This window comes from Pagrus pagrus (assembly GCF_965226575.1).
Source record: "Pagrus pagrus genome assembly, chromosome: 24".
In the NCBI taxonomy this organism is placed as follows: domain Eukaryota; kingdom Metazoa; phylum Chordata; class Actinopteri; order Spariformes; family Sparidae; genus Pagrus; species Pagrus pagrus.
In genome coordinates, this window is record NC_140206.1 from 14,424,448 (window position 1) to 14,452,012 (window position 27,565).

Below are 27,565 nucleotides of genomic sequence, written 5' to 3' on the forward strand. Positions count from 1 at the left end.
GCCTATGTTGTCTTCTTGCTTGCAGCTCACTGTTTGGATTTCAGAAGCTTCATGAAGATGGCGCCAGAACGAAGGCCCTGTTGATGAAGGTAGCAAATCTAATTGGATGTATTTCACAACCAAGCAGCACCCTGATCCACTGGACTTACTCCAACCGCTTAACAACCATGCATGGCAGTGAATTTGCTCTCAAAGTAGCAAGTCAGCCAGAATGCAAGTGGCCCAGTCGCTTAAGAGACCAAGGCCAGCTAGCCGCAGCCCCTCTATTAGCCAGTCAGCTAGCTTGCTAGTTAGCTACTCTCATCCGATGAACAGCGACCCTGCACCTGCGGCTACGCGGTGTCGCTAGCCACGATAACTGTTAGCAAACTAGCCATGGCTCTCTTAACTAGCTTGTTAAGGTTGGCGCAATGTTAATATTTGTTAGGCAAACGCCCTTCTGTGTTGGCTGGAAAGCTAACGTTATTCCAAACACCATACCCCTGTGTACTTGCAATTGTACCACCACCAACAACACAACGTCGTCACGGTTTTCTGTAGCACATTTATTGCTGGAAACATTGCACTTTAATGAGGGAAGTTGTGCGATTGTTCTACTGCAAGCTTAAGACTGCCACATCTAACACGAAACACACGAGTAGCCTCATCTGACCACAAGTGTTATTACGTTGTTGGAAGTAACGTTAACGGTGTAGCCTTCAGGGTGCACCAAATACAGCCTGCCCGTTTACGTTATCTGGTAAGCTTAGCTAGTGCCCGTAGCATTTGCATTGGTGTGCTGCCTTGACCACACTCTGTTAGGTTGTTCTGGTGCCGTTGCATTGCTCCACGAAACGCATTTAAAGACGTGTTCTGGCCGTTTTGTTCGTGTGGAGTCGGTGTGAACGAGTTGACAAACGTTACAAGTAACGTTAATGGCTGGCTGCCTGTCCAAGATGGCGGGACATGGCGGAGTGACACTGATCGCTATATAACCAATTTGATATGAATAAAGTGCTCCGAATCGTTTGTGTGTTGCTCAGGTATATGTTCAGTTCCCTCTCTAGCCTTTGCTCTCTGTACAGATGTGTTCCTCTTGCAGACCTAGGTGGTGTCTGAGTCCTTTGTTTACAGTTTTCAGGCACCTTGTTTGCCTCTGCATGTGCTCTCGTACTGGATAGCTACGTGTTAAATAGGCCCAGTCTACCTGTACCGAACACTGCAGGGCTAGCAGAAGAGCAAAGCCCCTCTGTTGTGGAACTATCTTGGACCGTGGATGATGTGGGGAAGATGGTGCTGTTGACAGCTCGTGTTCGAAGGGCCATCCACGAATCTGCTCGCTAGGTGGTGTGGGATACCTAGGAAGTGTAACTACCCATCTAGCATTAGCTGCACAGAAGCAGCAGAAAGCACCTGGGTACTGTACTTGTTAGGGAATACAGACAATGTGCAATGCAGTCAATGCTTTAGGCTTGAATCAAACTGTACGGTTCCTACGTTCAAAGCAGAGCATGTCCATCAACTCGCTGCTTTTTCTAATGCAAAAGATTAACGCAATTTGTTGATTTATTGAAGTTTTGAAGTGTTTTTTAAGCTTTGTTTGGTACCACTACCTTAAGAAATGCCCACCTGGCCTGTTGAAACAGTCCAACTGTCATAAAAAAAAAAGGTCTGCCGGTCACGTACCCTGTGAAATCGGTTTGGTCTCTGTGGTGCATATAATGGGCTTTTCATAAAAGCATTTGCATGCCACTCTAGTGTAGACACAGGTTGTGTTGTGCCTTGTGTGCAATGGATTTGTTGCAGATGACAATGGAGGTTATAGTAGCAGTAACGTTTGACTTGTCTTGTGCCATAGTCAGCTTCTATTGCTTGACTTTCTTGTTGCAGTTGGACTCTTACAAGACCACTTGCCATGTCCATGTAACTTACATAAAGGTATTGCAATCTGATGGCGACACAATTCAGATACGTCAGGTAGCTAACATGGCTGATATCATGTCGAGTGAATAGGCAAAACGTGTCTGTCTCTATCTGTCATTATTACATCATACCAAGGCTACACCTCTAGTGAGTAAAATAGTGATACATAGATGTGATATACTGGATTGGGCATCTCCTACCCAAGAGAAAATCATCCTATGATGCTTTTGAGTACCACGGTTTGCAGAAAGAGAACGCCACATCTCTGTCATTGAAAATGGCATAGTTATAATGCAGAGCACAGCATGAGACATTATGAAAATTGCTCATTGCTAGGTCTATAGCTTAGGTAAACTATATTGGCATGTCATTTTTGCTTTCTATTTCTCGTCCCGAGGCAAAAAAAAACATTAGTTGTCAGTGTCTTGAGAAACAGAAAGCAAACTATGGACTTCACTACTACACTGCAATAAAGGCTATCTGCTGAAAGATTCCCTACTTGCATTGGACACATTAAATCTTAATAGTTTTCTTGGGCTGTCACCTGATAATGGCTTATAAAAACAAAAGGGCAAATGAACCAGAATGTGCCCTCAGAAACAATTGACCTCAACTACGTCTGACTCCAGTGTTTGTATTTGAGCCTGCTGAGAGTACTGAAAAACACTGGTGTCGCATGAAGTGTCTCATCTTGTCGTATTCTTAATTTTTAAAAAAAAGAAGAAGAAGAAAGATTTGATGTGTTTTGTGACTCAATTTCTGCTCATAGCTTATCAGTTTGAGTGACTCCCCTGTCTGGCGCTTTGCAATGGCCGCCCCGCTGCACTGTTGCTCTGTCTACATGCAGATAACTGTGGGTTCAACATTTGTGACAGAACTAGGTCACTGTATCACCACCAGTAACTAAGTGGCAGTGACGTAAACATAGAATGACTAGACAGAAGTTAAGCCTTGAACTTTTTTACCTCCACCAAGGAGGATCTATTTTCACCCATGCCCATTTGTTTGGTGGTTGTTTTGTTTGTCAGCAGGATTATACAAAAACTACTGAACAGATTTCCATGAAACTTGGATGGAGGATGGGTCTCAGCCCAGAATAGACCCCATAGACTTTTGGTTGGGATCAGGTTAAAGGGATGGATCCAGGAAATTTTGGGAGACTGGGCATTTTTAAACATTTTTGTTAATTTCTCAGGGAATACTGTATAGATCTTGATGAGAAAAAACAACCGTATTTAGGGGGCTGTTGGGCCTAGGTGGAGATACACACTCTACCGAGTGCCATTGTAGTTTTTTCTGCATTACACTCTAGGAATTTTTGGTGTAGTCATCATGATGGGCCGAGTGGTGCCATGTGCATGTTTTCCCTGGGTTTCCTCAAAGTCAGGGAGGCCAATCGAAAGACAGGCTTGTTAGGTATTAGGACCACTCTTGTATTGCCCTTGACTAAGGCACTGGCCGAGCTGTGGTTGATCTCAACTCCTAAATAGTTAAAATACCTCATCTGCAGAGAACAGTTTTCCCCGCAGGGATTAATAAAGAATAATTGAAATAATACCAGTTATATACAGCCATTTAACATGCAGTTTCACTCACAAGCATGCACACAGCATTGAAGGATATCTACTATAAACACAATATGACTTATGACAGCAGAGCCAGGTCTGAAACAATCAGTGTATTCCACAGGGCTGCAACGAACAAACAGTTTTTAATTTTTTTAAATCCCAAATTGACAATGTAAACCCAACTAACAGACATAAATGTAGGTTATATAACATGTGAGAAAGATATATGCTGTCATAAAAGAGCACAATAAAACAGGCATTTTCTCGTTGCTGGAATGGATAAGGGCTGTTTAACTGAGCTGACCCAAATGCTTTGAAGCTTCTACCGTTTCATGATAACAGACACCCAAATCAGTTTTCAAAGGGACGAGACTTTGTGTCGGCTGCACCGAAAAAGAGGCAAAAGAATGAATTAAAACAGCATAGACCCAAACAATGGTATTTGGCACAGCCCTAAATGAATTCCAAATATAAAAAATTAAAATGTAAATCACACACTAAGTGTTAACAGGCTTTGTTACATCAAATAGCTTCAACAACAGGCCATGGACTATGGAAGCAGATTGTCTCTGCAGTAACACTTTGTCACACACTCACCATCTCTCTCACACATACACACACACACACACACACACACCCTTTCTCTTACAGCAGGAACTTTGTATTGCAATGCAGTAATGTGAGCATGTCCACAAGCTCCTGGCTAACGCTAGCTATCTGCTCGAAAGCTATGCTGCCAGCTGCTGAGAGCAGCTGCTCAGAAGGTGTTGAGCTGCCAGGGATGCAAAACGTAGGACTAAGCTAGCCTGACCAAAGTTGTGATGATAGTTATCCTTGGTAGCCATCCACCAGTGTAATGGACTTTGTTCCTTTGCAAGCGGCTTCTCTCCAAAGTATGCAAGGACTTCATTCATCCGGGGCTGTTGAGATCTCCAGCTGCCCGCTCTCTATTCTCTTCTTCACTGCTGGTTCCAGAGTTGAGTGAAGAGACAGGAGTTGTAGGTTCTGCAGCTGTAGTAATGGTGGAGTTGGCTTGTTGCTGTTCATCCATCTTGTTTTTGACTCCAAGGGCCAGTGTTCGCACTGTCAGGATTGGGCAGGTGTTAAGTGACGTAAGTCTTTTGAACCTTGGGTCCAGGGCAGTGGAGAGGAGCACTGTGTTTGGTTCTGTGTCTGAGGCAGACGTCTCCATCTTCCATCACTGCTGCAGCTGTTCCATAGCAGTGAGTTGGAGAGCCTGCACTGGGGCTGACCTGAAGGCTGAAATTTGGATGGACTTCAGTAACTCCACTGTGTAACACAGTAAGCAGACAGCTCATCATCGACATATAGAATGTGCTGTTCAGCCTTGTGCTTATGCCCAGAGCAATCCTGTGCTGAGATGTTGCTGATGATTTGTTGTCTGTTAGCTTTTTCAATGCTCGGGTGCTCCAATGCAGAATTGAGTTGCAAGGTATGGCCAGTGCAGCATACAGAGGACCACCTACGCTTTCCCCAGTATGTTTGTTGCAGTCATACAATTGGGAAACTTCTAATGCACAATGGCAGTAATTTGGAGAAATTTCAAATCTGGCTGCTACCTCCACTATGTCCCATATCATCTTTGATGAAATGCCAAGATATAGGCTTCAATGGCTACAATCATCAATACATCAGTGGCTTTCTTTTCATTGGCTTGATAAAATGGGTCCTTGATGGAAGAGTGTAACTGGGGGGGAAGGTGTTGATCATTGCTCAGAAGCCATCATCTTCAACCATTGATAGTGGCCTCATGTCGGTGACAGGCAATGTTTTGGAAAACAGCTGCTTGCTGTCGTGTGCATGGGGTTTTATTCCCCATCATTTGCCTCTAATGGTGATTTGTTTTTTTCTAAATTGAGAGACAATGAGTATGTAAAGCGGCACACTTTACATAAATCTTAATACATGCCATGTTGTTTTGGTTAACAATTGTTCAAAGGCCACGTAAAGATAAGACACTACATTATTTTTATATATTGTGGTATAAACAGTGTGGCAAAATGTCCCACAATCGAGATGCTAATATAATCTCCACTGACCGACATTTTCAGATTCTTATGTAATGTTACCTCTCTAGCCCATTTCTTAGTGTTTGTACAATCATGAAGTGTAATTGTTGATAAGTGTCATTTGTCTGTGTCCAAATGGATACGCATATTTCTCAATTTAACTAAAAGAACTATGACCACGCACTTCTTTCAAGCCAGTGTAGTTCATTAGGTAAGGTAGGTAGGTAAGAGAAAAACTGCATACAGATGTACTCAGAGTTTTTTCCCACCATGGTTGTTAATATAATGCAAAGTTATTTGAGATGCACAATCCACTTTTTCTCAGTTCCGATCTGATTCCAATTTGGATATCTGTCGACTTGAAGCTACACCAGAGCTCTTCTTTTCTCGATCATTATTATTGATATAGATATTGTTGCTTTTGTTGTTATTATGTTGTTACACAGCCTACATGAGGCTGAAACTAAACTTCAGTTTAGTGACGTACTTCGTTTGGGTCACTACAGTCTGAAAGCTTTATGCTTCTCTCTCTGGTTCTGTTTTATTTGAGGTGTGATCCAGGGTCAAAACAGTGGGAAAAGGTTAAGATACATAATAAGCGATCACAAAAGACTTTGAGGGGTTGGATTAGCATTGGACTCTTGGCATTTATCATTATGGATTCATTTTCTAAAGTGTCCAAAAAGACACTGCAGTTAAAGGCTAGATTACAAAGTGTCTCACAAGGGATATGATGGCACTGGAGCCCCCAGTGGAACATCACAATAGTTAACGGTTAGCTTTTGGACAAACGTAACTCTCGCATGAAGATATTTTAACGTTAGTAATGGTATATTGTATTGGACACCATCATTCCCAGAGTTTACTTCAATAGTGTCAAGGATTTCAGATTCTTCTCATCAGTCCTGTTCAACGCTCGGCGATGAGACAGACCTACAGTGCAGCTCATAAAAAACTGGAATCTGGATTTGTACATGGGGGTGACATAATCCTGATATCCAATTAATCCATTGCGCCAGGATCGGAACCTGATACCGATATCGGATCAGTCCCATCTCTGTAAAGTACACTGAGATGGTTTGGAAAATCTGTCAAGGTGATGGGTATTATGACAGGTGTCTCCAAAGATTTAATATGATATTGCTTTTAGTTTCAAAAAAGCTGATTACATATTGATATTAGAATTAATTTCTGAACTCTCCTCAGAGATGTTTAAGATCCCCTGTTGACGATCTTGGCAAATAAAATTTTCATTTCTGGGAAGAGACGCACAAAATTACCACTTTAGTTAACTGTAACTGAGAGAACCTGGCACAGTCACTCCCGACTGAAGTGCTGTGTCAGCACACCCCTCTTCTACCCTTCAGTTGTCAGACAGAAATAACTCATTCTTTTGATTACCTTGCAATATGTGCGGTATTTCTGTGATATATATTATCTATGTCAGATTGGGCTTTTCTTCATAAATACTGTCATTGGATCATGTCTTGGGTTATCAATTAGGCGATCAGTTAGACAAAACCAAAGGAAATATTTTGTTTATTATTTAGCAGAAAGTCTCAATGGTGAACTGTTTCCACATGCATTTGTGTCTACGTGCAGTAACATACTCATAGTCATTGACTGAGTATTACATTGTTGTCACGAAGCAATTAAGCTGTGGTTGAAGACTACTGAGAATCCTGCGTCAGCCAGGCTCTCACCATTACTCTCGTAAGCTGTCCTGTCAGTCATTCGCCCTGGCCTTCCCCCAGTACATCTGTACCAACCATGACCTCTGTCTTCATTGAGCTGTGTATTTTGCACATCAAGAAAAGTTTCACATGACCAGTTTATGAAATGTTACAGTGCTGTAGGATCTGATTCAAATGCACATAAACAGTTGAGTCTTTCATTGATGCCCTGATATGTCAGTTACATCTTGACCTGTACACTGTAATCCCCTCTACCCATGCTGTAGCTGTTGTGTGCCTCCTTAAAGCTGTAACTACATGTCAAGGCTGTGGTGCTTACAGTAATGACATGTGGGGGCTGAAAGAATTATGATTGGTCAACTTGGGCTGCTTGTGTTTTGTAAGTTTCCAACGCTGCTGGAGATGGTTGATAATAAAGAAGACATTAAGGAAGGTGAAGAGCGGCTCAGTAATCTGCTGCTTTTTATTATCACACATGGCAAAATCAATCTGAAGTGCCAACCACAGTCGCTGCTCAGGCACAGTAGTATGTAATGAAATGCGCACTTCCCCATCATTCTTTAATAAGTCAAAGTCACTGTAGTAAACGTGTCGAAGTGATGACCTTAAATAAATCCTCTGCGATAATGAAGATGACCTCAGTTATGTTTGCATTTCAGAGTGAACACTCGTGGTCTTAAAACTGCTCTGGCTTCTGAGTAGAGTTTATTTATCTTCCCATCTGAACAGGAAGAGCATAGACGATGTAAAGAACACGTTTTTACATGAGATCCGCGGACAGTGTACACATGCTTCAGCAGCATTGCAGCACATCTGCAATGTCTGTCGTTCTGTGTGTTTCTTCTGTGCGTTGTCTTGGCAAAAGTTTTACTCCTCAGTCTCCTGATAACAAAATAAATGGATTTGATTATGTAAGAGTTTCTTGGCAGTGGTAGCGCTACCCACCAAGAGCAAATAGCTGGTCCTCTGTGTTTTGGATGTTAAAGGTGATTAATGGGCTTATATTTCAAATAAAATAAAAATGATCTCAATAAAAACTGAGAGATGAGAGATGAAATGTGATCCGTATGAACTTGGAAGTCATCTCTCGGTTTCACTCACCCATGCAGCTGCCTCTCCTTGGCTTTGAATGGCAGAACAGCTCTCAGCACTGAGGACCAGCTGGGCTGTCTTTGATGGGATCTCAGTGTGGCACCAGAGAAACATAAGTGCCAGAGTAGGTCATTCTAGGGTTTGTTTGCCTGGGTGTGTACAGTGACATGGGCATTATGTATTTCTTTTTGCAACTTGGACTAGTGAGAAAACATTCATCAGATTGTCGGCAGCTGAAACAAAGCCCATCAAAATCTGGTCTTTATTGTACTGTACAGTGTGTATCCTCCTCAGGTCGCTAGTGTTGCTGCTTTCCATAATGGCAACTGGAGCTCTACACTGCAGGCATTTGGCTGCAGTGAAATTAAAGTGTGCTGTCACCAGGGTCGGCAAATTATTTGTATATGCTGAGCTCCTATGGTGACGATTCCGCTTTCTCTCCTCTTCTTAGCAAACAGCAGTTTACAAAACATTCAGCTAGCAGCGTCTCATTTGTAGCTGGGGCTAATTGCCACCAGTTAAGTATGACCCTGCAGGTGGGTCACATCCGCTGATGCTAATTAATGTTAAGTTAGGTGAGTAACTTGATTGCATGCCAAATTTAAACGTGACTTTGGTCGATTTGTGTGGTTAAAGAAGCATTTGTATTGGATTGGGCTCGGTATTGACAGATATCGTTGGGATCTGGGCCAAAAAACTTGACTTGGACATCCCTACATTAAATTCAACCATTGTGACTTGTGCGTATTTTTTATCTTTGTAAAAGTCTCCCTCACTTTATGCACAGTAGCTTCCTATTGCTTTTAAATAGATGGAATTAGCCAAATGCACAGGAAAAATTTCCCCCACAATGATTAATGACGTTGCTATAACTTAGCACTTTCACTGTGGCAGTAGTGGTATGCTGTTGCATACCTTCTACGAGGCTCGCTGAATGCACCAGGAGGATCAGAAAACATGGTTAAATAGGTTTGTGTTGGGAAAAAAATGATTATGTGCCATACACTGGCAACAAGTTAAGAAAAACAGTGGTATGGCCCATTTAACTCCATGGATGTTTCAGTGTGGATCCAGCTCACAGGCAGCAGCTCCTTTTATATCTCTTTTTATCAGCGCAGGAAGATCTGTAATGGAAGTCCCCCAAAAGAAGCCTTAAGCACAAGTCCTTATCTCCAGCAACCTTCATTCCGTTGAGTTAGTCTGGGGCTGATATTTATCTACTGAAAAGAATGTGAGTGGACTTGGCCAGAGTTGGGGTGCTGACGTCAACCGTGCTGTGACTTTGAGAAGTTCTGTGTGACATTACTCTCAATGATTTTCTTTCTCTTGTCCCCCTATCCCTGTGTTTTCTTCCTTTGCTTTACACCAATTTGTTTTTGTCTTCTCCCCAGGCTGTTCGCTGCTACGATTCGCTCATCCTTAAGGCCGAGGGCAAAGTGGAGCCAGAGTTGTTCTGTCAGCTCGGCCACTTCAACCTCCTTTTGGAGGATTACCCGAAAGGTGAGTAACCTTTCCTCATAAGCTGCGCTCGAGTGGTTTGTACAGTCGTCCCAGTTTTGTTTTTTCGTTGGGTTTCGACAAATGACTTAAGCTTTATTTCTGAGCATGCAACTCTTGATAAAATAATTATCCTCACCCTAAGATTAACCCTTGATCCAGTGTAGCTAGTTTTCAGTGAATACACAGTACGAGTATGTGCAGCCGTGCACTTGGCTCCACTCCAGCCCGACATAAATGCTGACTGCTCACGTTCTCTTCAGCGGTGTTGTGTTGACACAGATTAACTCTCCACTTCCCTCTCCCTTTTAATTACAGCATTATCGGCATACCAGAGGTACTACAGTTTACAGTCAGACTACTGGAAGGTGAGACACACAAACACACACACACACACACGTGGCTACACACTCTTGCTTTCTTTCCCACACATTCACTCGCCAATGCACAGGAAGTGTGTATGGCCTCGGTTGGGTTAGATGGTGGTGTGAGATGCGGTTTCAGGTTTCGTGTCAGCGTAATTTTGAACTTCTCTCCTGGGAATTTGATACTTTGCGGTGAGACTGATAACTAGTTAGTGGTTTTTCTGATTACTGAGCTGTGCCCAAAAGTCTCAAGGTTATGTAAATATGTATGGGATTTTGTTTATAAGGACACATACAGTGTATGTTGTTAACTGGGTTAGTTTTTTTGTCCATGTTAAAACAGTCTATTCTGTTGTGTTGTAACAGCTGTCTGTGTCATTTTAGTGCACTTGTAAAGGAAGACAAGTATTTTTATTTTTATTTTGTGTCCTAATGACCTTGCACCTCTCTCCATACCCGCCCAGAATGCTGCCTTTCTGTATGGCCTGGGAATGGTCTACTTCCACTATAATGCCTTTCAGTGGTGAGTACTAATCATCTTTATTAAATTTGCAGTACAAGCTATTGAGTCAGGTGTAATTAAGAGTGGGGAAGTCTTCTCTTCTTAGAAGCATTGTGACTCAGTTTCACGTTATTGCACTGAAATCTGCAATCTTTAGTTTTTTAAAATGCTGTTAAATAAACAGTTTGACGTTTCTTATTTTTCTTGCCGAGTTAGATTAATTCCCAAAGGTCTACAATAACGTGATGCACGTCATCATCCTGATATGGAATTCACTTTATCTGGATATGAGATTTTGATCATATTGCACAGCCCTACTCTCTAGTCTGCACCGTTATTATGTAGCTGGAGCCAGTTGCCGCTTAGCTTAGCATAAATATTGAAAACAGCTAGCCTGGCTCTGTAACAAAATACCCACTGGTACCTTTAAAGCTCACTGATTAATACGTTATGCAGTATCTTCGTTTAATCTGTGCATAAACAAAAGTTAAAACTCAACAATTTGCTGTTATCTCGGGGGGCTACGGGGTTTCGTGCTTAACAATTTCTTGGCCGGGAGCAGTGACTTCCTGGAGCCACCGATGGTTGCCTGCCAAGAAATAGTCTGGCACACAGTAAAACCCCCCAAAAAACACTCTTGTAAAACCATAACATGTCATTTTTATACTTTTTTCAAAGAACTCGTTCTGCGTTTTATTGCTCAGGGTGAAGCAATCCTGTTTGTAATGCAGCTGAACACGCTTTAACCAAGGCGAACAATGCGCTGTTGAATGGACATGGAGAAAAAGCTCATTTAAGAGAGATCGCTCCTGTGAATGCGAGACCAGGATTACGCAGCTCAGTTTGTCTGTGTATGTTTATCTGTTTGTTGTAACCAACTGGAAAAAAAAATGCTTGCGAGGGAAGCTGTGTCCTATGTTGTTTCCATGGTAACGCCACAACCAGAGAGGACTCAGTTCTGTCTGAATTACCAAAATGAATCAGCCAGCTGAAACCTCTGGATAGATGAAAAGCACCAAGACGCAAGCATCAGCAAACGCAGCCATTGTTCTCGATGGCTGCAGCCAAATTATAGTCAAATTGTTTTCAAGAGGCAAATCCGATATTTTGAAGGGGCTGAAGACATCCCACATGCCTGTTACGTTTCTTATAGCAAGTGCTGCACCTCGACATTAAGCCACCACAAAAGTATAAGCGAATAAAGCTTGTGTTCGCCAGTTTTCTGCTTCCATTGATTGTGAAGCAAAACAAATTAAAAACAAATGGGGTACCTCCTCAGGTACTGTGCAAGGAACATCTTTAGTATTCTGTTCAATATAGCACCCAGCGTGACTTGAATGAGCAATAAACAGAATGTGCTGCATCTGAGATGGTGTTTACATCTGTTGTTTGGTTCCTTTGGTGCAGAGCAAATGAAAAAATGTTTCATTTTAAGTTTTAGTCTAGTTGGGGTTCAGACAGATTTATTACAAACAGCCTGGTCCAACAGGTCTGTCTTATCATATGTCTTTTTTATGTTTTATAGTCCCTCGGTCTATTTTTGATACCGCCCTCCCTCCTTCTACTCACCATACTCTCCATTTATCCCTCACAGGGCGATCAAAGCATTCCAGGAGGTGCTGTACATCGACCCAGGGTTCTCCCGGGCCAAGGAGATCCACCTCCGCCTGGGTCTCATGTTCAAGGTCAACACAGACTATGAGTCAAGCTTAAAGGTACACCCTCCCCAAGCTTTAATACACAGTCCAGTTTCATAGTCATGGATTAAACTTTGCTTAATACCACATTTGTGAAATTGTGATGTTTGATTTAATTTTCTCTGACCAGCAAAAATAATAACACTTGACCCAATAGCAGCTATTGTCAGGGCTTTAGACTAACGTTTTTCAGTCTTCCCAGAACTATCCCAAAAAAGCTAATTTCAACCGTCCCGAAAATCAGGGAAAAAATAAGGCACGTCTCTGGTAGATAGTGAGTTTACTGCATAATTTCAGAATATAAAGTGGCGTATTTTTCGTAGGACAGTCAATCAGCCAGTGACAGTATCTTTACTAACCGCATGGGAAGACGCACTCCATTGTAGTTATCACTTGCTTCAGTTTGTCATTTACTGGGTGATAATAATATGTACATAAAAAATGCCTTTTTCTCCTCAGAGGCGTTCAGGGATGTCTGTTTGTTCCAAACACATTTTCTATCGTCCCCGTCAGGACACCATTGGCCTCGAGTCCTGCTTATTGTACAAATAGAAAATAGTTTAGAATTAGGTAGGATTGCTATTGTGCGACATGGATTCACAATAAGGCATATACTTTATAATGCATTTGTTATGAAGTGCCTGCAGGAAGCGTTGAGTTATTTTGAACAGCAGCTTCATGCATCAAGATGACCTTAATAACAGAACAGAAAAGGATCGGGCCCCTACTGTGATGATACCATAGAGCGACTGTATGGTTCCTGGAAACTAGTGATAGCTCAACAGTACTATGTATGGCTGATTATTCTGTGCGTGCTTTTACTGACCTCTATCCATACTCTCTCACAGCATTTTCAGCTGGCTTTGATTGACTCCAACCCCTGCACTTTGTCCAAAGCTGAAAGTAAGCACCTTTCATTTATTTCACATGTTAAATTAGTTATTCACTCCTTAATAAAAGACTTGTCTTAAATTAATATATCAAATACAAGCTTTCTGGATTGTATGCTGCTGCTTACATTTTTTTAAATAGATAAAATAAACGAATAAAGAAATGAATGTGAAGCAATTTGGAATCATCCTTTACAAATTGTATTAAACATATGCATTGTAACATTATGATCTCATAGATTTGCTTTAGTCTGTGTATTTGTTTTATGTGCATTACACATTGGTTTGCATTGATTTTGATGGTAAAAATATCCAAACGAGCTATTCTTAGACTGCAGCACTCACAACAATTGATCCTGGAATGGAAAAAGTCCCCTGCATCTTAAAAATAGCAGCAGGAGAACTCGAGCATCTTATTGTGTTCGCCGTCCGCGGTACAGAGTGTTGGATTATGTTCAGCTGCCGGGGTTCAGTCTGGGTAGAGCTCTGGCATTATTTGATATGCCGCTGCCATCTCATCTCTCCCGCCCCGGTACCTGTTACCTTGGCGACAGCAATATCCATTTTTTGCCCAACCGCCTCGCTGTTTGCCTTTGCCTCATTGTGTCCCCCTCATTCCTGTTCTCACTCGCACACACACACACACACACAGCAAGGGCAGCCCCCGTCTTTCTTCCCCTCTCTCTCTCTCTCTCTCTGTCTCTCTCTCCCTCCTCTCTCTCTCCCTCCATCTGCTGAGAGTCACTCAGGCAGCTTAGATCAGACACTGCAGCGCTCCAGACAAAGGAAGGTGCCGCCAGGAGCACAGCTACCTATCTGGTCTGTTACACTCAATGGAGACAGGCAACCATGGACTTCTGACACCTATTTATTGGCAATGCAGCAGTACTTTTCACAGACTTGAAAAGACTATAAGGAGGACTAACTCTCAGAGGGGGTGGGAAAACCTTTCTTAAATGCTAAATAACCTTTACTTAACATGTTTCCTTCTCTCTCCTTTTACAGTTCAGTTCCACATTGCTCATTTGTATGAGATTCAGGTAAGTGCTTGCTCTTTTGTTAAGCCTGTGCTTCAATTAGCGCCCAAGGACACGAGACAGTTGTTTGGCTTCTGTCATTTGTAACTGTGAACAAAAGTGCTGCAGGTTCATTTAACGTCCAAGGTAATGCGATAGCTCATAGCCCAGCTTCCACTGTGAGATCATCAGAATGCCGGGGATAGCCCTATTTTTGTCTATTTTGAACCAGGTGCTGACAAATTTGAGGAGGGAGCAGGGTGCGCGAGTGGGTGGCATGCGGGAGGGGATAGGAGATTACTCTCAGCCGATCGACGGGGTTGCCACGGAAACAAGAAAGTCTGTCTCCCCCTCTTTTGTATGCTGGTGGTCTCTCTCTCTCTCTCTTTATGTCGGATTCAGTAGAGAAGTACAGTAGCTCTCGCCAGCTCTGGGAGCAGCGGCGCTTCGCGACTAATGCGTTCTTTTTTTTGTGCTGTGTCAGAACACAACGCTGCAGTGGAAGTCTCAGGCTTAGGTTGTGTGCTGCCATTGAGCAGCACATCTTTGGATGCAAAAGTGCGATTAAAACTGAGAAGGGAGGCCCACAAGATTATTACTTTTCTGTTCCTGTTTTGTTATTCTGCACATTGGAGAGATGGGAAGAGAAACAAAATGGATGACCTGGCAAAAGTTTGGGATTCAAACTGAATCCTGTAAAAAGATGCTGTAAAGAGATCCCCCTGTTCTAATTTGTGTCTTGTTCTCTCCTCTCACTACCTCCCCCCATTATCCTTTCCCACTGTTTTCTTTGACCCTCTTTTGTCCCTCACTGCCCCTTCTGCTCCTCATATCCAGAAGAGATACCGCGCTGCCAAGGAGGCCTACGAGAGCCTCCTGCAGACGGATGATCTTCCTGCACAGGTGAAGGCCACTACCCTGCAGCAGCTAGGTAAGAGAATGCACACCTCAAGTTTAATATTGCAGAATTTGGGTAGAGAAGGCATAAAAACTTAATCGAAGGAATCGGATCTAAAACATTTCAGATATAAAGTTAATCAGAATAATACAAGAGGGTAGTTTTATGTAGCTTATTGAATGAAAAAAAAAAAAGTTGTTTTCTTTTACCAGTAGTTTTTGATGTTTTCGGTTCAGTAAAAACATCATTGGTTACACATCGTGTAGTTCCACGGCTGTTAACCGCCTTTGAGAGATCAGCTCAGTAGAAAACAGTGATTGATCGATTTGACATTTTCCAGGCTGGATGCATCACACAGTGGAACAGCTCGGGGACAGAGCCAGCAGGGACAGCTATGCCATCCAGTGTCTGCAGAAATCTCTGGAGGCCGACCCAAACTCTGGACAGTCCTGGTACTTCCTTGGCAGGTACGTTCCACGCGCAAACACAACATCAGATCATGGCGTAATAAAGCTTTAGTAAGCTGAAATAAATACTGATGTCCTGAGACAACCTGCTGGTATCAGGATTAATCAAGGCCTCTTTTAATTGATCAGGAGAAGCTTTATAACCCTTGATTGATTCTTATTCCTCTGAGTATGCCTGCTGTCTAGCATTGTTCTCTATCAAACACTGGCTCTATTTCTTAAAACGCAATACTTTGGTGTGGTTTTAATGAATGCAAAACATCCGTTTATTGTTGTTGTTATCACATCTTTCTAACCCTAATTTTAGTTTTAATCATTTTAATATGACAAGGTAGAATATAGATCCTTTTCAATCTTATATTCAGTTGAATACAGTACAAAGACATACAAAGATATTCAGTGCTCATTCACTGCTTCAGTGCTTTGTGTGTTGGAGGCATATTTACAAAACACAATAAAGTGATAACCGCAGTGTCCTGACTTTTTGGAAGCGGGGTTGTACATCCCAAATATTTACGTTGCATGCAGTCTGAAGTATGAATACAATGTGTAGAAAGAAGCTTTATGTAGTAGTTACTTAGCACATTTTTAAATCACATGTTTAAATGTTTTTTTTATGTCTGTAGCACAACCCTGACTTTCTGTGTCTTCTGCAGGTGCTACTCTAGTATTGGGAAGGTCCAGGACGCATTCATCTCTTATCGGCAATCCATAGACAAATCAGAGGCCAGTGCGGATACCTGGTGCTCTATAGGGTAAGGGTCCACTTGTTCAGGGGAGGCTGATGCACGAATGCCACTGAATGGACTTTTTGGAGGGAACTATATCCTTTCTTCTTTCTATTTGCCTTCCATACTACCTTCAACTTCCCACTTTAACTGTTGATTTAATCACCTAATTTTCCCTTATGTTACTAAACTAAAAACACTTTATTTCTCCTCTCTATCCTCATCATCACTTTCCCCTTATTTTCCCCTCTGCATCCTTCCCTCTCTCCCCTTCCCTTTGTCTCTGCCCCCTTCCTCCCTCCCCCTCCCCAGGGTGTTGTACCAGCAGCAGAACCAGCCCATGGACGCTCTGCAGGCCTACATCTGCGCCGTGCAGCTGGACCACAGCCACGCCGCCGCCTGGATGGATCTGGGCACACTGTATGAGTCGTGCAACCAGCCGCACGACGCCATCAAGTGCTACATCAACGCCACACGCAGCAAGGGCTGCACCAACACCACGGCGCTTGCCCACCGCATCAAATGCCTGCAGGTGGGTGGAGAAAGGAATTTAAAGCAGCCTCAGTTTGATAATCCGATTTACAAGCATTCAAAGACGGGGTGCACCTGCATATTAAGGACATTTAGCCTGCATCAGAGCTTTCCTATAATATTTCTATCACATTGTTGGATCTCAGTACTGCCCTGCTTGAGAACACTTACCGACACACGCTGTCATATCATTAATTGAAGCTGCCGTTTATATATTCTGTGCACTCGGTAGGTAGTGTTTTTATAACGCTGTTGACTTCTAATGTTTGAACAGAGCTCAATCGGGCGTATCTCACAGCTGGCCTACCCACACAACAAACAAAGGTTTCAGAAACATATCAGGATTCATATAGCAAGGGCTCATTACAGAAAAATGTCCTAACCGATCATCCTATCTTAACTCAAGTTTCAAACTCGGTTCTTTAAATCTGCACTTGTCCTGTCATGCCTGTATCTGTGTTTGGACTGTACATTAGACTGCCTGTATCCATCAAGGCTTAATGGCTGTCTCGCATCAGTGGTCAATGGCTCGCTAGCTTGCTATAATTGACAAGAAAAGATGGCTGTTCTCTTTATCTTCAATGCATGTCTATAGAGAAGAGGATATACACCCACAAATACACAGTTGGCAAAATCTTAAGCTAATTGGGTAACATCAGTGTGAGCTTTTCCAACAGTTGCAATCTGAGTAGCCTTTCAATCATAATATTTCAGTGTTTATGTTGTACCCCATGCACAACTTACAACAACGGCGCTGCTGTTTTTGGTAGTTATTTTAAATGTAGGACAAGGGTCTCTGCCATCCTGACTTCACATTCCTAATTCGTTAGGTTTTTCAGTTAGGACGGTTCTGCAATCGCAAACTTTTGAAATGTTATCCAAAACTGAGATAAGGTAGGATTCCAGACTTAGGCAGTTTCTGTAATGAGACCCCAGATACAGATCCATCCAGAAATGCCTTTATCAGTTTGGGACATCCCTAATGAAAACTGCTGGCTGCTGCTGATTCGTTCACGCCGCTCCGGTGCTCGCTCACTTGAACCAATTTCACCAAAAGCGATTCGGTGCCCCGCGTGTATCGTGGGCAGAGGACTAGCAGTGAGTGCCACCAAACGTAGACCGAGTAACAACACTGACAGAAAATTGACCAATAGCTGAAATTTCCATCAGGGAAAATTCCCTTCCACTAGCATAGGGAGCAGATGATGGGATTTTTCACGGTTTCCTCTCCACTACCATCTTCACCCTCTCCTGCCTCTACTGTTCTTTGTTGGCATCCCTGTGCAGCTACAACTGTGCTGAATAAGTCTGTATCTTATTCCACAGGGATGCGATTAGTGTCCTGTCAGGCACAAAGGGAACTTTCAAACTCAGAGGGCCTGGAAACTCTGATCTCATTTTAATTCTGCCCAGCTTCACACCTCCCATTCTCTCAAGAAACTAACTCATGACTGATAGGTAGTTGGTCCTCACTGGAACCTTTTTTCAGCTGTTGCGTATACTCCGCAACATGATATAAGGGAAATAGGGAAAATAAACAAGGTAGTATCCTTTAGGAATGATTAGTTTTCCTTATTTTAAGGATTATTTATATTTTTCAGACCGATTGATTCATGTTGAAGCTAATGCTAGCTGGCTCAAAGTCGCCCTGCCATAGATCTAACAACCGGGGGTTCCAACAATCCCCATATCTCATGTGTTGATTTATTCATCTATCTTTTTGTCCAAGCAGTGTCATTTTCCTTTACATATGCATGAAGGAATGTCACATTTCCACCAGTTATGTCAGCATAAATTCATGGCATTAAGACAAGCTCAGTGGCTTGTTTTAATGGAATTGTGACTGTGTTTTGGATTACTGTTGCCGAGTGTCATTCAAGTAGTGTTACCTCCTTTGTGTGGTCGATGCTGTACATGACTATTAGCCAGCCAAGACACAAGTTTGCATATCAGTTTCCAACTTAGCTTCACTTGTGTTATAATCTCTACCTATCTACCATTGCTAATCATTTCCTTGTTTTGAGGTCATCGTTTTTTTTAATTCAACAACAACAGCAACAACAAAAGCCTTGTGTTTTATTATTTTTTTTGTTTTTTCACGTCGTTTTCCATTCCCCTAGGCTCAGTTGAGTAACCCCCAGCTCAGTAGCCTACAGAGTAAAAGTAAAATGCTCCCTCTTATTGAGGAGGCATGGAGTCTACCAATCCCAGCTGAGCTAACCTCCAGGCAGGGAGGCCTGAGCAGTGCACCACAGCAGGTGAGAGACCAGATAGAGCAACTTACACCTCCCGCCTCCTTCCCTCCCTCTCCCCTCCTTCCCTCCCTTTGACTGAGTGCACACTCAGACACATAGGCACTCAAACACATAACGCACACACAGACAGGCCAACACTTGCGCATGCACTGTTGTCCCTACAGATGGGTAACACTTGAGCTCAGCGCCGCCTTCCACACTGTGTATGTGCATGTGAACGCAGATGTCTAAAGACGCCAGAAAAGCACAATGTGCTCCCAAGGAATCTCAATTTTTTACTCCACTGCAACGTGAATGCGGTCACACTCGGATTGACAACCTTGACTTTATTGTCAGTGCGCCGTTTCTGCACAAATTGAATAACAAGTCATGCATCAAACTCTATTTCCAATGTAATAATGGCTGCTTTATGGCATCTGCGTTGAGCAAGGACGGGTCCGGCCAAGTGTTACCCACTCCTGCACCTCCCTTTTCTTCTCCACAGCACCGTAGTCACTCGGCTTCACCCATCATGCTCGGCTCAAGTGAACCAAAAATCAACAAAGCGCTTCTGAAGGCTTTCCCATTCAATTTCTCCTCCTGTTAATGCTTTCTTTAATCGAATTTCTTGAGGACTTTACTTCCTCTCAGTTAATTTAATCCAGTTTTAGGTGGCCTGCACCACACCACTGTTGGCTCTTAATCTGCTTTGGTTTTGATTGAGAGAGATTGCCTTTCTGAAGAGATTAAAACTCTCTAATTCTAAGTGGCTGTGTTTACAATTCTCACACTCATTGATGTTTTGGCCCTTTTTTGGCTTTTGGCCCTGGCCCAGTCTGATCGGTGAGGTCGTGCTGCCGTAGAGTTTATCCCCAGGCTTCCCATTGGCTCCGTCCATCTTCCTCCCCCCTTCAGTAGTTGACCTTAGATGTCCTGCAGCTGCTCACAAAAGCCCCAACGCCCCCTAGTGTTTCATTACCACCTCACTCATTCATGCCCATCAATGCAGTAGATGTGAGTAGTGTTCATGTTTGTGTGTGATCATTGTCGTGTTATTGACTTTATAACATTTGGAATCTGTTGATTTATTGGCTTTGACTTGGTGAGAGTCAATTCACTGTAAGACCTATTCCATGGTGAATTTGAACCGGGGACATTTTGGATGGATAGTTTTCAATGGGTCAGATGTGACTTCATGTCTTTAGCCTGATGCATCATCATAACATGAATGAAATACATGAGGAAAAACTATTTTAATATAGCATTTTGTTTGTGCACTTTTTGTTCAACAAAAATATTTGCTTGAAATACTAAAATCGTGACTTTTTAGTTTTGGTGTGTGTTTTCAGGGGTTCGTACAAAGTCATCAAAGTCTTCAACTGTTTAATTTTAACCGTAATGTTTTCAAGTTCAATCACGTTTAAAGCAAAAACCTTCGAATATTCAAAGTTAAACGATCCTGTCGTCCTATTTGTTGTCGATCAAAACATACAATCTGAGTTAATATACAGACCTGGTGAAAATAAACAAAGTGACTCAAGAAGTGTAGTGAATGATCATTGAAGGAGTTTTAGAATTTAGATTTTTAAGGCAGCATACAACAAAAAGTAAGCGAATGTGACTCCTGTATAAAACAGACATTGAGGTTTTGTTAAACTAAATTTCGGGGCAGTCACATCTGGCTCATGGGCGTCCTCCGAGGTAAGGGTACCACTGACGGTGTGTGGAATGTGCTGTGACCTTTTGCTTTAAAGGTCCAGTTATGCTATTGTGCCCTTAAACGGCTGCAAAGTGCAATAAGGAGTACCTTGAACTGCTGCAAAGACGAAGTCATTCTGACATGTTGAGGGCTTCAGGGGTTGATGGAAACGCCGTTAGCGATGAATTTTCACCAGCATTCCTTTAAGCAGGAGAACTGCCCCGGGGCTGCTGTTGCCCTATGATGAAGTAACACCTTCAGATACACAGGAGTGTTTTGCTCTACATGTCCTGCTTGTTTGTTTAAGCGCCAACACACGATCACAATATTGCTCTCCTTTTCTCTCTTCTTTATTCTCCATCCCTTGCTTTGCTTTGCCCTTTGACCTCCGCACTTTTTCTCCCAAAAACACACTCGACTGCGTCTTTCCACGCTCCCTCCGTTTTATTTTTCATTCTCCATTTCCCACTTATTTCCCCAACGCTTGCTTCACTCTTTCTTTCTTCCTTCCTTCCATGACCCTGTGTTTTGTCCCTCCATTTACGTTCTTTTCCGCCTTACGTTTCTTTTGCTTATCTCTGCCTGCGCTCCCTGCCACCCCCCCCTCCCCTTCCAGGCTTGTAAGCCCAATCACAGTGCAGAGGGCGGAGGCTCGGGTCAGTCTCTGCCTCCTCACGTGGGCTCACTGGGCCAAGCCGAGGACCAGTCCTGCCCAGCCAAGAGGAAGAGAGCCTCCAGCCCTTCCAAGGTAAAATGACAGTGACGGCACCAATGAGAGTCATGCATTGTAATCTGTACTTTGTACTCTTATACACCTTACGTGTTGCGCATATTTTTAATGTTCATATTGTGTTTTTAGGGCGATTCATGGGCCAGTAACTCAGCACAGCAGCCAGTTCCCAACTGGTACCTCTCCCCGCAGAAACTACAGGTTCGTAATATATCTGTTCTCATGTTTTGTCTTATTTACAATCTAAGCTTTTACGTGAACTCTGGGCTTTGCTGTCTTTTGTGTCCAGGTGCTGGAACAGTTGCGGAGTAACCGGGCCAGCCTGAAGCCCCCACAGCTTCAGATGTTGGGGCAGCTGGAGGCTCAGCTCGGCATGATGCAGCAGCACCAGCACCAGGTAACAAAAACCTATACTGTGTCACACGTACACATATCAGACTTTAAGATTAACACATGCCACTTCACCATGCAGTGGTCAGGTGGGCTCCAAAAATGCTGAATGAATATTTGATATTAAAATACTTTCCTGTCCTTAGTCTTGGTTCTGATCCTTCACTGTATTGGTCCTGTAAGGTTCGAACCAAGCACACTCATTGGTCTAGTTGTGATGAATCGGCATGTTTGACTACTGCAGTCCTCATACTTGTCATACAAGCACATGTTCACACAACAAAGTGTAAAGGTCCAGTGGGTGTGGATCATTGAAAGTACTTGGATTTATATGATTTGTGCAAGAATAGGAACTGGACTTATTTTGATAATCTTTCACTAAATGTTATATAACAGGTCACATTCTCTCTGTCTGCATTCTGCTCTCACTGTAACACAGCACAGTTGAGAAGTGTTCATACAAGGGTTGCAGCTTTATGCAGATTTTAAGGTATACTGTGGTGCGAAAACTGACAGTTATTACACCGTGTACATTTGTTTATCTAAAGTATTAAATTCTACCTTAGTAGTGTTATTAAAGCAAGTTTAATGTCTCTTAGGACATAACAGTCTGTTAAATTCTAATAAAGCATTTGTTCAACCAAAAAAAAAACTTTTCTCATTCCTTTGATGGTCATTGTGACATTGGAAATGGTGCCTGGAATGTCCTTGATCTTTGGGAAGATGAAGTAATCCTGTAGAATAAATGAGCTCGCTGATCCTGAGTGTGTAAACACCATAGTAGTTCAGACCAGTCCTTTCCTGGTGTTTTGGCACGTGTAGATGTTAGACCGGTGTAGTTTGGCATGTATTACAATACAAGTTTCAACATTAACAGTTGAGAATGTTAATGTCACTACGTGTGTTTGTGTGTGTTACTGACTCACCCATTTCTCCAGCCAGGTTTAAGCAAACAAAATAAACTACTTCCAGATACACATTTCCGGCTATAATTGCATTTCAAACTGAGCTGTTGTCATCGTTTTCATTTACAGATGAGACAGAATGCCTCGGGAGGTCAGGTGCGCCTCTCCCTCCCCAACGGCCCCACCACCAACTCCCTCCCCTCCCCTAACCCCAGCCTCCACCCCACCCGGCCCCACCTTGGACCCCACCGGCCCCCGTGCCCGCCTCAGCCGCTGGCCAACGGGCCCATGGGCCCTGGGCAACACGGACACTCAGACTCCCTCCCCGTGGGTAGTAACAGTAGTAGTAATAATCAGTCAGGGCCCACGGCCACAGGACCCAACGGAGACGTGCCTTATCTGCAAGCTGCTGGCAGCGGCGACGCAGCACTGCTACCTCACACCTGCACAAGCACGCAAACACAGGACACCACGCCGCGCCAGGCCCTGCACCTAAACTCCTCTCAGGTTAGATTTAAATTACTGTTTGTCTTTTTTCTGTGCAGGTTTCCCCCCTCTGGCAAGTTCACTGTTGCTCAGATAAGATATGGGTATAATTCTGTTTTATCCTACTGACCTACTTGGCTCTGTTGTAAAAACTGTCAGAGACCATTGAGAAAATCCATCAAGTGGTTTCATGAAACAAGCTGTGAAATCCCTCCCATGTGACACGTGTGAATTGAAAGTATGCAGGAATTCATGTTTTGGCTCAGCACCAGACATTGCTAATGTGCACAAGAACGTCACACATGTAAACATAGAAAGGGGTTGCGCTCACAACTCATTGAATGCTCCTGTTTAAGTTACAGCATCTAAATCCACACAAGGATCATCATCAGGTATAAACCTGGCACATTGTTGTGTACACGTTAACTTTTAATACATCTCAGCCCACCAGTCCCCTCTCTGTCACTGTATAACAGCTGCTCTCTTCTTCCTTCAGGGGCTTCAGAAGGGGTCTGTTCCACATGTGACAGGCTCCAACACTGAGGGGACCCTCTCTCACCCCCAGATGCCCAACTCCACCGCTCCTGTTCACCCCAACAATCAGGTTGGACATTCCACTAACGCCCCATCGCCACGGCAGCAGGCTCACAACCATCTCCCTTCCCCACCCTCCCTGCCCCCCTCCTCTACCTCAGGTGGAGCAGCACCTGGTGCGTCCGCTACCAAAGATAGCAACACCGCAGCCGCCCTCGCCACGGCAGCCGCGTCCCTCGGCAACGGGGGCTCTGAGAGCAAGATGCCATCGCCGTTGCCATCAGCTGATGGCAAAACGCCGCAGGCAGATGGCTTAGCCAATCACGTACACTCTGGGGATGGTGGCAAGGTGGCAGAGGGCGGCGAGAAGCCGAGCCTTAGCGCAGACAATCCTAGACTATCTGCCCTGCTGGCAGGGGGGAAGGGCCCCGAGGAGGGTGAAGGACCATCGGAAGGGACTGCGTCCACAGCATCCGCCACACCCGAGTCCCACAAGAAAATCAACAACATCCACCCGGCCGTCCTGCCCTCCACCCCCCACGCACAGGGCAGCTCAGCTGCCTCGTCGCCCATCTCTGCCATGTCCACCGCCACACCCTCGCCCAAATCCTCAGAACACACCCAAACAGGCGCCCACAGTCCCGCTGCCACCACCACCACCAACAACAACACCACCACCACGACCACCACCACAACTACTGCACCTGCTGTGAACGGTAACGGCAAAGGAGGTATCTCTGAGGACTCTCAAAGCCCACTAAAGGCTGAGCCGCCCACCGTCACCAGTCTTAAAGCTACGCCCCCACACGGACACAGCTCCTCCTCATCGTCATCGTCGTCATCTTCAATATCCATCTACCCCAGCTCCACAGACGTGCTGAAGGCCTGCAGGTGAGACTGAAATCACATCATGGTGTCCTGCAGATAACCACAGGTTTATTCGGCTTAGTGAGAATGATGGTCTTGCCATTAGGTTATGATGTTGACAAAAGCACAGATTACTCAGTCCAACCATAACAAAGTACCTACACAAGACTGTAACTATATTTAAACAACAAGTACATCTTTTTATAACAAATAGAAGCCATGACTGCACTCTGATATATTTTTAGAATGTAATAGGTGTGAAGTTGAGTGTAGTAGTTTATTGTCACCTTATTTTTGTGTATTGCAATTTTTTGATTGTTTCACAGATGGTTAGCGAGGCCCATGTGAGCCTGGTTTCTAAAGTAAAGACCCTGAAAGGCTTCAAGCTGTCGCCCAGCATTTACTGGTGTTTTGTCATTCCTTATCAGAAAGTTAACAGGCTTCTGCTGTATATATCGAATGGTGCAGTAGAGAGAGGGATCAGCTGAACTGTGTGGTTAGTTTTGAAGATGTCTCCTCCCAGTGGAATTGCAGAGTAACTACAGAACCAGAGGCAAATAATTATGTAACTGTAAACAACACCGATGGCTACTGGGCAGTCTTGTTGCCATGCAGATATTATCTAGTATTATTCAGCCGAATAGATTCATCCATTTGGTTGCACTTCTTTTATCAGATGGAAACGGATTTGATGGGGAAGAAGGTGACATCACACCTTGCATATGCGTTGCCTATTCATTTAAATGGACTGTTAAAGGAGCACTGATAGACATACAAGATCTGAAGTAGAACAGCAAGTATGATTCTGCCTCAGGCTGCTGTTTGCTGCTTTCACTAAAGACATTTTTCTGCGTCGCGTACGTGCAGGAACCTGGGGAGGAACGGTCTCTCCAACAGCAGCATCCTCCTCGATAAGTGCCCCCCGCCCCGGCTGCCCCCTCCACCCTCACCAGCCCTGCCCAAAGACAAGCTGAACCCTCCTACACCCAGCATCTACGTGAGTATTGCCCAGAGGACTGAGAGCTGAAGACGACTTTAAAGTGTCTGGCAGCAGTCTGTTCAGAAATAGGTCAGGTACTTTTTACCTGAGCAGCCTTGGTCATGAAGAATATTATGCAACACTATGGCTACCTGCTTTTAACCTCCCATTTCCTGTCTGGAGCAGCTGGAGAACAAGAGGGATGCTTTCTTCCCCCCACTGCACCAGTTCTGCACAAACCCCTCCAACCCTGTCACTGTCATCAGAGGACTGGCTGGAGCACTCAAACTGGGTAAATTCTTAGTTTGAAATATGTATCTTTCCTCATCAATCACGAAGACGTCAGTGTTTTAATCAGTTGTTTCACTCTCTGGTGTCCGTTTCTCTGCAGACTTGGGTCTGTTCTCCACTAAGACGTTAGTAGAGGCCAACCCGGAGCACCTGGTGGAGGTCTGGACTCAACTCTCTCAGCCCGCTGATGAGAACTGGGACCCGACGGGCATCAAGAAAATGTGGCGCTGCGAAAGCGCCCGCGCCCACACCACCATCGCCAAATATGCCCAGTATCAGGCTGCTTCTTTCCAGGAGTCCCTACGGGTCAGTTCTGCTTTATCTGTGTCCTCTGGAATCCACTTTAACAAAACACATTCAGGACTCAAGATATTCATCACGTCAGGGAGGTTAAGTTAGTTTTTGTAGATTATTCTTTTGTTATCCATGTTGTAGATTGTTTTGCACCCCTCTTGGAACTTAGACTTTGCATCACAACACCCTACCAGTTGCTTAATCAAATTCTGCTCCGTATCGAGATCCAACTTGCCAAACCTTCAGTAGTTTTTCTTAAATCATTTGCAGAGGTCAAATAATCATCTCCATGCAAGTGATTTCTTTTATCCTGTCCCATCATTGTGCACACTCCCTGCCATTCCTGCCTAATGTTGTTCTTCTTCATCTCCCTTCTATCCTTTGCCTAATTTCCCTCTAAATAACTCTTGACCTGTCTGTTATCACCCTGCTGAAAGGCTTCTTCTTCCTCAGTGCTGCTTTCAACTCTCCATTTATCTACCGTTAATCATTTGGAAAAATCTTGAAGAGCTGCAACAATTAATCCATTAGTTGTCAACTATTAAATGAATTTGGACAAAATGGACAAAACAAACATTAGTGGTGTCGTCTTGCGCTTTGGGAAACCGTGATTTATATTTTTCACAATTTTCTAGAGCAAACAACTAATCGATCAATTGAAATTCATCCACTTTACTTTTCGTTGATATGACATTGTCCATAATATGTATGTGTATAAGTCAGTTGCCACAGTGTTGAGCTGTCCCTGTAGTGAAACTTAGCTGTACCAAAATATGCTAGTAACGATACTGGTCTGCTTAGCTGTGGATTTGTGCTCTCCTGTTGTTGAAGGCCACGTCGAATCTTCAGTACATGTGCACTATTAGATACATCTGTAATTCGATGTATTTCAGGTGTCAGATAATCCAAGGGCAGTAGCTGGTGTCACACGTAGATTAATGGCAATGAAACCCACAAAACAAACAAATATATCTAATTGCCACAGACAACCAGTCACCACCATACAGCGCCAGGAAGTCCAGTTTAAGGACATCTAGGGGTACAAGAAAAGATTGATAGGTGCTATGCTGCTGTTTTCATGTGTTTCCTGTTTGTTTTCAGGAGGAAAATGAGAAGAAGGCACTAAAGGAGCCCTCGGACACAGAGCCAGCGTCAGCAGAGAGGTACTGAACTTTGTTCTGCATATTCATTGACCTTAGGTAGATTATTTTGCTCTTTTGGAAAGCTCCAATGGTCTAATATTGAATATAGTTGGTTCAGCTGAATTGTTATGTTTTGA

General features: G+C 43.6%; 1 protein-coding gene across 2 annotated transcripts in view; it reads left to right on the top strand.

Moving 5' to 3' along the window:
* Positions 1–27,565, top strand: part of LOC311253208 (lysine-specific demethylase 6A-like) — a gene marked incomplete at its 5' end in the record, with an annotated part of 32,975 nt that overhangs the window by 291 nt on the left and 5,119 nt on the right. Inside the window, 21 exons of one of the 2 annotated variants that reach the window (XM_084347010.1) lie at positions 26–89; positions 9,678–9,786; positions 10,102–10,151; positions 10,613–10,671; positions 12,245–12,365; positions 13,196–13,250; positions 14,243–14,277; positions 15,091–15,184; positions 15,492–15,618; positions 16,275–16,373; positions 16,659–16,878; positions 18,998–19,135; positions 21,427–21,558; positions 21,670–21,741; positions 21,830–21,937; positions 22,965–23,342; positions 23,818–24,746; positions 25,590–25,719; positions 25,888–25,993; positions 26,093–26,298; positions 27,388–27,449. In XM_084347010.1, the coding sequence (XP_084203136.1) occupies positions 26–89; positions 9,678–9,786; positions 10,102–10,151; positions 10,613–10,671; positions 12,245–12,365; positions 13,196–13,250; positions 14,243–14,277; positions 15,091–15,184; positions 15,492–15,618; positions 16,275–16,373; positions 16,659–16,878; positions 18,998–19,135; positions 21,427–21,558; positions 21,670–21,741; positions 21,830–21,937; positions 22,965–23,342; positions 23,818–24,746; positions 25,590–25,719; positions 25,888–25,993; positions 26,093–26,298; positions 27,388–27,449 (3,294 nt within the window). The remainder of the gene's footprint in view (positions 1–25; positions 90–9,677; positions 9,787–10,101; positions 10,152–10,612; positions 10,672–12,244; positions 12,366–13,195; positions 13,251–14,242; positions 14,278–15,090; positions 15,185–15,491; positions 15,619–16,274; positions 16,374–16,658; positions 16,879–18,997; positions 19,136–21,426; positions 21,559–21,669; positions 21,742–21,829; positions 21,938–22,964; positions 23,343–23,817; positions 24,747–25,589; positions 25,720–25,887; positions 25,994–26,092; positions 26,299–27,387; positions 27,450–27,565) is intronic. The other variant, XM_084347011.1, reaches the window with a different exon arrangement.